This window comes from Tachypleus tridentatus, chromosome 8, assembly GCF_004210375.1.
Source record: "Tachypleus tridentatus isolate NWPU-2018 chromosome 8, ASM421037v1, whole genome shotgun sequence".
NCBI classification, from domain to species: domain Eukaryota; kingdom Metazoa; phylum Arthropoda; class Merostomata; order Xiphosura; family Limulidae; genus Tachypleus; species Tachypleus tridentatus.
This window is the reverse complement of record NC_134832.1, coordinates 97,298,205-97,308,824: the sequence shown is the minus strand read 5'-3', so window position 1 is coordinate 97,308,824 and position 10,620 is coordinate 97,298,205. Positions and strand designations below refer to the sequence as shown.

General features: G+C 30.4%; 1 protein-coding gene across 1 annotated transcript; it reads left to right on the top strand.

Annotated features, from left to right (window-relative positions):
* The first annotated feature begins 2,282 nt into the window (after positions 1 to 2,282).
* LOC143223012 (venom metalloproteinase antarease-like TpachMP_A) lies at positions 2,283 to 10,420 on the top strand. Its single transcript, XM_076450356.1, has 15 exons — positions 2,283 to 2,435; positions 2,721 to 2,911; positions 3,475 to 3,567; positions 3,782 to 3,893; positions 4,074 to 4,133; positions 4,597 to 4,748; positions 4,993 to 5,064; positions 5,453 to 5,589; positions 6,081 to 6,130; positions 6,457 to 6,568; positions 7,084 to 7,251; positions 7,857 to 8,001; positions 8,755 to 8,868; positions 9,173 to 9,244; positions 9,380 to 10,420. Exons 3-14 carry the CDS (start codon positions 3,502 to 3,504, stop codon positions 9,206 to 9,208), a joined length of 1,224 nt encoding a protein of 407 aa, XP_076306471.1. The 5' UTR covers positions 2,283 to 2,435; positions 2,721 to 2,911; positions 3,475 to 3,501; the 3' UTR covers positions 9,209 to 9,244; positions 9,380 to 10,420.
* Positions 10,421 to 10,620: the final 200 nt, after the last annotated feature.

Sequence of the window (10,620 nt, the reverse complement as noted above, 5' to 3'; positions counted from 1 at the left end):
TTTTAAACGGTAAGCACGTTACGATGTCATTAACTATATATCAAATCAGGTAAATGACGCAGTTTATGAGAGCATGTCTTAACTTATGAAATAGCAAGTGAAACAGGTGTGAGTACAATTAACTGGTGTTTTTAAATCACTTCTTAGTAAACAAGCCAAGAATTATCCATCTTTATAAGATCTGTTTATCCCTAACTCTAAAGGTAAACATTTTAAGTACAAAGTTTTTGAATTATGTGGTAATAAACTATAGTTCGTCAAGTAAAAGAAGTGAATTTATCTGAACACTTTGATGTTTCACAGAATGCAACATTTAATTTTGTCTCAATATTTCAGAATTTAAGACGTGACAAATAAAAACAATCTACTTTTTATGTTTGTTTGAATTTGGCGCAATGTAAGACTACAGACAAGGCAGAAAATGTTTAGGCAAGTGATGGTGAAACACAAAGTTTCGAATTCACTGTCAGAGCATGCTATCCACTCAGTCAAATACATCCTCGGAGTGTTTGTAGTGTTTAGCAAGCAAATAAAAGTAAGTAGAAACAAAGATGTTTTATTTTACTCTAAAAGTTTATCACGTTATATTGCGTCCTCTAGCAACACTATTTTTATATAATCAATTTCCAGTGGTGTCTAACACACAGTTTGGGTAAGAGAACAACATCCGGAAGGTGTTTACCATCTGGAAATTTGCTGTAGGTATTATTATGTTGACGTATCTCACCGTAATGAAGGAAAAAAGTTCAAATGTCCCGAAATATCAGCATAACATAGCATTCAAGGAAAGATGTCCAATAGTAAAACTTTACAAGCAAATTTCATTTTTCTTAATTAACGGACAGATTTTATAAAGAATATACTATATTAATTTTTAGTATTTAGCAGAAGTTATACAGTTTTTTTTTTAAAGTTGCACACATATCTTCACAATGTTTTTTTCTATCAATACAACTTCTATTATCATCTTATCATTTGAGAGAAGTTTGTGTGTGTGTGTTTTGTCCTCTAATTCTTCATGGACTTGAGTATTTGGACCTTTCAAGATAAACACACGTATATTGAGTGTCTTTATTTAACACTTTACTTATGGCTTTATATACATAAACTAAAATGGAAAATATAATTTGATTTAAATAATCAACCAAGTAGACATGATTTATTTTATTATTGTGCTCTTTCAATCTTTATAATGCCACTTGCATATTTCAAGAGAACTTTCACAAACCTCTTTCACTGAGAATCCTATACGTACATCAGGTGGTGGGTTCCAAACAATCCTGTATACCAATGTTTCCATGCTGAAGTAGCTGACACAAATAATAAAAATAAGTTGCCTGAAATGAATAAGTTGCACTATTATTTCAACCTTTCTTTAATAGGGAAATTATAAGACAAAATATAATAATATTTTTTTTCTGGCAAAGTCAGAGCGAGCTGTCTACTGTTTCACCGAAAGGAATCGAATCCATTATTTTAAGGTTTTAAACAGGAAAACGTACACCTATTTCACTGGTAGAATTACTGAAAGTTATCAATATAACTAGATCTTAACATGCCAAAAGCCGGTGAGATGTTGTAAAACCACCAGGCCTAGATTTTGTTGTTCATGTTTTGATAATTGCAGACGTACTGTTTTCTACAAACCTTTCGTTTAGGGGCCAATAAACAAATTATAAGGAATATTAAAAGTCACTTCCACCATCTTTTTTTAATAAGTATTATATCTTCGCAGCAATTTGTTTTTTCAAACTACATTAGAAAAACGTTACTGATACGAAACACTCACTTCAGTTGAAGAACTGATTTTGGATGGCTCAGCAGTAACACTGAAAGGTTATAATGTTATAAAACTTGTTGTAGTATCCACGGTAGACAAAGCATACACTACGTAGAAATACAATATATTTATAATGATTTATACAAATGTCAGAGATACAAATGAATAGTTGGAAGCCATTTGAGTTGTCTCTTGAGATATGATTGAAGACGACAAAAGAAACAGCTGTAAGTACAACGGTGTAGAACTACTGAAATAGCCGTTGCCTTATTGTTACAAGTTAAATGATTTAGCCACACATTATATCATATAGCAGCACTGACATACTGTTAATGGGTGGAGATTTCAGACATTACGTCATTCATCATGTACATAAACTTTAACACAATAAACTAACAGATGTTAGGAAATGTATGAGTTGTAAAAAACATATTTTGAACTTTAAAAACTACTTAAGTTATTATGAAATATGTCACAGATGTCCATCCTCTTTACGATCTATCATGTGAATGGTTGTCGAAACAAGACATTAAATGATCCTCTAAGTTTGTATATAAGAGGCGACCATTCTTAATGTTAGACAGTTCTTCCAGTATGGCGAATATTCAAAAATTAACTCTAACAGTAATCCTACTCTGGGGTTATGTGCTTGCTGGTGAGTATTGTCCGATTCCTATAATTTTTATCAATATAATTGTTATGAACAATCTTAAACTGAGATCGTGTGGAATTTGAACAAAGCTTCAGAATTACATAACACATTCGTTATGAAATCACTTTGAATATTTATAGAATAAATACGTTCTGTAAACTTTCCAACGCTTATTTCCAGATTTTAACTGTACTTTCTTTATAAGTTTACAGAGATAAAGTTCGTAGCCCTTTCTCGTAGCTATCGTTTCGTTTATATATACATATACACTGTATTTGTTTTGTGTAGAGCACGAGACAGTCAATCTACAACTAACGTCTCTCAGAGATGAAACTGGAATGAAACAAGTTCAGTTTTCAGCTCATGGAAAGAAATTTAATTTAAATTTGAGACCTGCTGGTGGACCTTTTAGTAAGGATTTTACTTTCCAGAGAAACTAGGTTGGTCCCGATGGTAAACAATTTTCTACTATTTTCCAGGTGAGTTGGTAGTTTCAGAAGGAAATGAAATCATAACTTCGAAAACTGTTTTAACAACAATAAGTCATTTCAGTTCTATGACAAAACAAAATAATCAAAGAGATTTTAGTTCCGTGACATAAGAACATATCCAAAGTACAGAGGAATGTTAACATAGACACTTTGAAGTGTTTAAAATATAAAGTAGACTTTCTCTTTATACTAATGTGTGTTACTAATAAGATGTTTTAAAACAATATCACATTAGCTTCAATACAAAATTCCGACTGGGGATGTATATATTAAAAGTTATCAGTAGGAGGCAGTTTAGACATATAAGTACCTATATATATAATGTAAACATGCATCACTATTCAGTAATACGAATTATGTATTTTAACATAATTCCATAAAATACAAGTTAATTATAAAACTATCTCTAACGAAATGTAAGTCTCCAATAAAATAATAATTATACAGCTGGTATGTATTAAACAATTAAGTATGTTCTGTTGGTAAATTAATAGCTTCAAAATGTTTATATTTTAGTTATAATTTAAAGCAGCCAAATTTTTCTATTTTAGCCCAACGTTGAGAAGATCTCCACAAATATGTTTGTTGACTATGATACAGGAACCTCAGTTCATCTTGAAGAGATAAATGGACGGATGCACATGGTAAGGTTGATCACGTAATGTGATTATAATTTTTTATATTAGTTTATCGATAAAGCTGCTTAAGGTACCAATAAACTGGTCATAAACTGTATATAAATGATTTATTGCTATTTTATTTGATGGAAACTTTCAAAACACTCAATGACACTGCAGTCTTATGTTGACTTTGAAAATGATCTTTGTACATGTACTAATAGATGTGTTGTTTCTACAGGAAGGTATTCTTACTAATGATCTAAGGATTACACCTGAAACAAATGTACGTTCGTCCTCAGCTCATCGCGTGTTTAGAGTCGAAGTGAAACAGACACATGATGCAGATGGAGGTAACGACGTTTTCATGACTGTATAAGTCAATATAAAGATATTCTGTTCACATCGTTATGAAAATTATAATTAAAAAGATCTTTATGAAGCGTTTCTACACTGATATGTTATCTTTACATGTGCCTGATTTTCAATATTATAGTGCTAGGATTCAAGCATTGTTTTAATATTTATTTCAGTTGTACTTCCAACTATAAAACCAGAGCATGGACAGCAAAGCTTTCGACATAATGATGAAGGTAGAATATTATTGTGTTAAAATATGACCAGCTGTTACAGATACGGTTGTGTTTCACTATAAATCAATATGATTTATTTATTAGTCTTACTTTGATTGGGTTCTTTATTTTTTCTTCAGAACATTGTCAGTTCATATTTAATATCTGGAATTTTCAGTTACTATAAACCTTATATGAATGTTAATGGTGATTATTTAACACTCATAATTACGAGAAGAAAGTAATTGTCAAACAAGTGGATTTTTAAAAATTATATACATTTCAAACAAATTAAGTTAATAAGAAGTGACTGAGTTCAATCAAACATAATTACATAAAATTATACGAAAATGTACATTTCTCTAAGTTTCCAAACTAATATGATCAGAACTACAGTAGACAGTTAGTGACGATAACAGTTTCATGTACTTATCTCTCTGTTCTCGTAAGGAACTTACTTTATGATACATTTATATAATTTTAGTATTTCCTCCAATCAACTCTACAAGATCTGAGTTGAGCAGACAGGCAGGTGGTGTTACAGTGGAGCTTCTAGCTGTGTCAGATTATGCTCATCAATCAAAGTTCAGCTCTGACGAAGATCTCATCAAGTACATGGGTCTTCTGTATAATGCTGTGAGTGATCATTCAAACTAGTGGTCTTTAATAAATTAAAATTATGTGATTAAACTTTATTAGTGAATATGATAATAGCATAGATGCATAGCCGTATTTTCTAAACTATTCATTGTTCATTAGATTTCATAAATCTGATGTAAAAATTGGATTGTATTTTTCTATAAAAGTTATATTATCAGGAATAAACAAACAGTGGCAACTTATAATCAGCTAATAATGTTGAACATGTGTTGTATTGCAGGTAAATCTTCACTTTACAACTTCTGTTGATCCAAAAGTTACAGTTCTACTGACGTCAATCATCCGAAACACAGTGAGTACGAATAATTGGGTCTAATATAACGAAAATAAAATTATAGTACTCAGACTTCCCTTGTCTCTTCAATACTGTCGAAATAGACTGAGAACAGAGTGAAGATTTAGAACATTTCTGTCACAATGAAATCGAATCACATAACAAAGATAACTATTAAACTGGAAAACTGCATGAACATTTTCGAAGTTACTGTTGTTTATAACACATGACTGACATAAAATTGTATCAGATTACAATGTGATAGCTCCATTTCTGTTGTCTTTAACGATTCGTAATACTTTTATGTTATTTAAAGGAGAGAACTAAATGTGTAAGAACGCCAAATATTCAGTCTATACAAAGCATACTTTTTCACATTTGATTTTACGTATATTTAATATTTCAGGATCAAAAATTAGAACCGTACGTAACGTCAAATTTACATTCCGGTTATCTATACGATGAACAAGCGTTATCTGCGTTCTCTGATTACCTGCCTAGTAATGCTAATAAGAAATACGACGCTGCTCTTCTGACGACAGGGTATGTATGTTTTTGCACAACAGCTTCTTGGTTTGAAGAAAAATTGCTAACTATGGTTTAGTTTGTGATATAACAATCTGTTTAGTTTCATAAGGAAGTATAAGTGAAATGGCATATACTGATATTTTGACTGTGCCCTTCTTCATTCAAAGTATTTCATCTATTGGAATAATGTTGTTTTTACTGTGACTGTTTTAGAAATGTAACTTCACCGACACTACTACTCTCAGTTCATTCTGATAGAACGAAATGTATGTTCTATAACTATCACGGTGTTCATGAGAAATATGAAATACTTACCTACATACAAACTGCTGTATATCTTATGTACTGAGTGATTAAAGTAATTAGTGTATTAAAAATTGATATATTTTAGCTTTTCGACAAATATAAAATTTAAATAGTTGTGCCTCTTTAGATTTGTTTTACTTTTATAACTTAGAAACATTTGCAGTTAATCTAACGTACAGAATAATTCCTATCATTTTCAGAAGGGACTTGGCTGGAGTTAATGGATCAGTCCTTCAACCGGGCGTTGCAGGTAGTTTTGTCTTTTTACTGTTTATTTACTTTATTTGTTGAAAAATAAATACCAACGATAAAGTAACGATTTAACATATTGAATTATCTTGTAATATATTAAACACTATAGATATCATTTGATACAGGTATGTCCCCTCACATGCTCTTGTGAATTACTGCTGTTAAGTTTTAACCTTATTACTACTGAGCAAAATAGTTAGAAAGTTTTTGGTCGAACGTTTACCAAACTCAAATACAGGAATGTTTTTCTACATATACGGACGCTTTTAAGTTTGTAAAATAAATAACTTTTCTTATGGTTTGCTCCTTGTTTCTTATATTCAGGTTTGGCATATGTTGGAGCTGCTTGTGATTCCCATTACCGTCACGGAGAGGCAGAAGACACGCCGATGATGTACGACGGTGCACTCAGTGTTGCTCATGAACTGGCTCACATGTAAGGAACTTTCCATAGCTAAGCGTGTATGATTTGCTTAAAGGTTTTTTTTTACAGTTGTTTCACTTTTATAATATATATATCCTCTTATGCAAAGTAAAAACTTTAATACAACTTCTACAATGTTTTCGGCCACATAATGTTCTTTAAGATTACCACCATCCAATTATTACCTACCGCTTCTTGTGTAGGCCACATGCTTATTTCCTCGAAACGGAGCCAAAGGCTGTCTGGAGTGGTCATCCCCGGTATATAGTATGTGTTGTCTGTCAGTCAGTCAGTATACAGTAACATTACTTCACATAACGGGAGATTAATGTTTCAAGCTGTTCTGTAGTGACGTAAATAAAACGTGGATATGTCATGAAACACGATAAGAACTATATAGTCTGTAGACCACAACACAGCATGACACGTGAACATCAAAATCGAAAAATAAAGATATTTGTAACTCTTAATTTAGAATTTATATACTCTTAAAACAGAACTCTTATTTTGTGATAATCTTTCTCTAGCCTTGGAGCAGTTCATGATGGAGAGAAGCCAGCAGCTAGTTTACCAGGTAGTCCCGGAGCAGTGGCTTGTCCGTGGTCAGATGGTTACATAATGAGTTATGTTAACAAGGACAGCAACCATAATCGTTTCTCTACGTGTTCACAAGCTCAGTTCAAGTTCTATCAGTCGTAAGTTATAAAACATATGTTAAGTGTTCCTACCTCTAGTGTAAATGACTTAATAATAGTTTATCGCACACTTATGTACCTAGTAATTGTCGAAGCGTATCACCATGTCACGGATCACGATACAACACAGAGAATCCTACTGTGGTCGTGACAGTGAAGTTTTCTATTACAGGTCTGTTTTCTCGTTAACTTTGCTATTTTAGCATTGTCATGGTAATAATCTGGATATCGTGTTTCTCATTTTAACCTATTGTCAACACTTGGAATTTATGTAAAATGTTCACGTGATACTATTCTAAACGTAGTGTAAATGAATAAAAGAAGTACTACTATTTTTTCTAGACTTTTTGTAATGTAAATTATATTAAAGTTAGTGAGTTGACTACTGAACAGTTAAGAGATTTTCAGAGTTGAAATTAAATTATATGATAATCTTTGGAACATTTATGGTGAATTTATATGTGAATAAAATCTCGATTGTTATTCATTTAGAAATAACCGTTCAATTCCATGTAACGTTTTTCTTACGGTATAAATAATTTTGTAGCCAGAATGTTGAGATGATATTTGTAAAAGACATTAAACAATTTGTTTCTGGTCAATAGGCTCTCAAATGCCCAGTGTCTTCAGTCTACCGAACAAACTGAAGTGTATCCTGGTCCTTCATTACCTGGTCAAGATTCATCTCTCTCTATAGATAAACTATGTCAACTGAAACATTCCGATATTAATGGGATAAAATCTTATACGGTAACGTTCAAATATTTCTAATACTTTTGGGTGCTCGTCTTATTTAGTATACTTATTTTAAGTTAGGATATCTTTTTACACTGTGTATATAATGTATTTATAATATGGTATTTTGTTTTGTTAAAATAATGTGCTTGATGTTTCTGTTTTTTTTTATATTAGTAACAGTATCACCTACTCTTTGTGGAGCCCTAACATGTGAATCGTTCAAATATAATTTAATGTTAAAAATAAAACAACTGTTGTGAATTCAACATTATCCCACACACAACATTCATATTTAAGTTTATTTAATTTATATACACGCAATAAAAACATGTATTTATATAATGTACCACAATCCTATAAAGTGATTAACATTTCTAGTATTTTTTCATCATTACCGATTCTTTTCACAAATAACTTTCCTTCCTTTGACAAAGTTTCATACAACGACTAAAATATTATTGAAATAATAACATTTCATTATGTGATTAATATTTATATGGATGAAGATTTTTTAAAACTCAACCTAGGTCTCACGTGTATGTTGCGTGAAAAAAACAACCCAGAGATAAATATTTATAGTAAATAAAGGTTATTTCAATAATAGTTGTTTTATGCACTCAATCTTGTAATTTTTCTATAAGTTCAAAACCTATTATTATTTAATGTAACGTAATTTTGGTTATCAAATAATTTTATTATAAAAATATTGTGTTTCCTAGTTTATTCTAACATTTGTTTTACGATACTTGGCTCAACATGAAATAGCCTAGTAACGCTCAACCTTGCAAGTTCTACTGTAGTACCCCTCCCAACGAAGATGGAATGTTCTGGTACTACATTTATGATGCTTTGGAAGGAAGCCCTTGTGGTACTGGGAAGGTATGGGAAAACATTTCATATATTTGTTTTTTCAATTCACAACTTTTTTTAATGTAATATTAGTTTATATATATATCCTTACATTTCCATTCACTGGCTATATCATAGTTCTTTAAACTCTAGAACATACAAAATCTTTAAAATTTAGTTTATCTGATTGTTATACTTTGAAACCTTTTTTTTTTTGGAAATGTTATTCAATTATCCGTTTAGAAAAACACATGTTGTATCTGTAGTTAAATAAACTTTTTAATCTACAGGTTTAAATAACAACGTTTCGAGACTAATGAACTTCTCTATTTAGGCTTGCATCTTTGGAGAATGCATAAATTATCCATAACCAGTAAACAGAAAAAAAAATGTGAGATTTTTACAGGTAATTCTAGTTTTCATGTTTTTTTATTTAAAAAAAAATAGAAAACTTGGTAATGTTTTCATTTCATGAAACTACTTTTTATTTTATGTTCTTTATACATATTTATATTATATTATATTTATATTGTTTTTCTAGAAACAGAAGTTTTGTGCCGTACCACCGATGAAACTGAAAAGTAGTTGGATGACAAAATATATGAAAAATATGTTCAACGTGTTGTTATAATTATAAATAAATAGCAATTTTAAAAACAACCATTTTTCATCTTTTTAATATCCGTGGTATATATACAAAATTTATTAATGAGAAATTCCATTTATAATCCTAAATATTATTTTGCGAAGACGAACTTTATATTAGTCATTAGTTTGCACTACCTTTCTTTTTTTACAAAAAATGAAGAATTCGAACATCAATAATATAAAAAGTGTATAATGATTCAAGTAATAATATAGCTTATATAATCTTTGTTCCTTTGATTTATAGGTCTTTCACTTTATTAAAAATGATATCCATTTTTCTCCATCATTTTCATCTTTCAAAAAACGTCATGTGCGCTTTTACATGAGTGAATAATTTCCACTGAAACTGGGTGACATATTGTTATGCTTAAAATGTTGACAATCATTGGCTGTAGATTTCTCTAGACCAATAACGACGTGAGAGTCTTCTGGCTCGTTCTATAACCCTGAAGAAACCCATTGTACAATTTATAATCAAACTGACGTTTTGTAAAACTTATTCAGCGACAAGAAACAAGAAAAGACAAATAGTGAATAAAATATTACATTATGAAAGTAATGTTGTTTTAGACACTACGACATAAAGAACATTTTTGAATATCAGCGTAACAAAGCAATGTAATACGATGATTTTGTTATAAAAGTGATTCTGACTGTATAATAAAGCTGATTATTAAGATTTATTCTGATATCATAAAACTAATTTAAGGAATAAGCCAATGATCGTAGCGATACTGATCTACAAATAATACTGTAGTTATTAAGGTACTCTTCAAAAGAACCTGAGCTACGTACCAATCATTAAACGTAGAAGAAAATAAATATGGTAAATCATTCACACAATTAAATAACATTTATTTACAAATAAGATACATCATTTAGGACCGAAATACGTATTAAACTGTTATATCTGGAGCTGACAAGTTGTAAAGTGACGAACAGAACATGAAAGTTAAAATTATATTGTAATATGTTAATTCAAACAAATAAAATGAACGTTTATTTTCCACTGTAATAACAACTTCACAGTAAAACAAAAATATTATTTTAAAACGAATGTTCAGTATTATCACCTTTGTCATGATAGTTGAGTCATTTCAAATTATTCTAAAGGCAACATCGTGCCCACGTGAT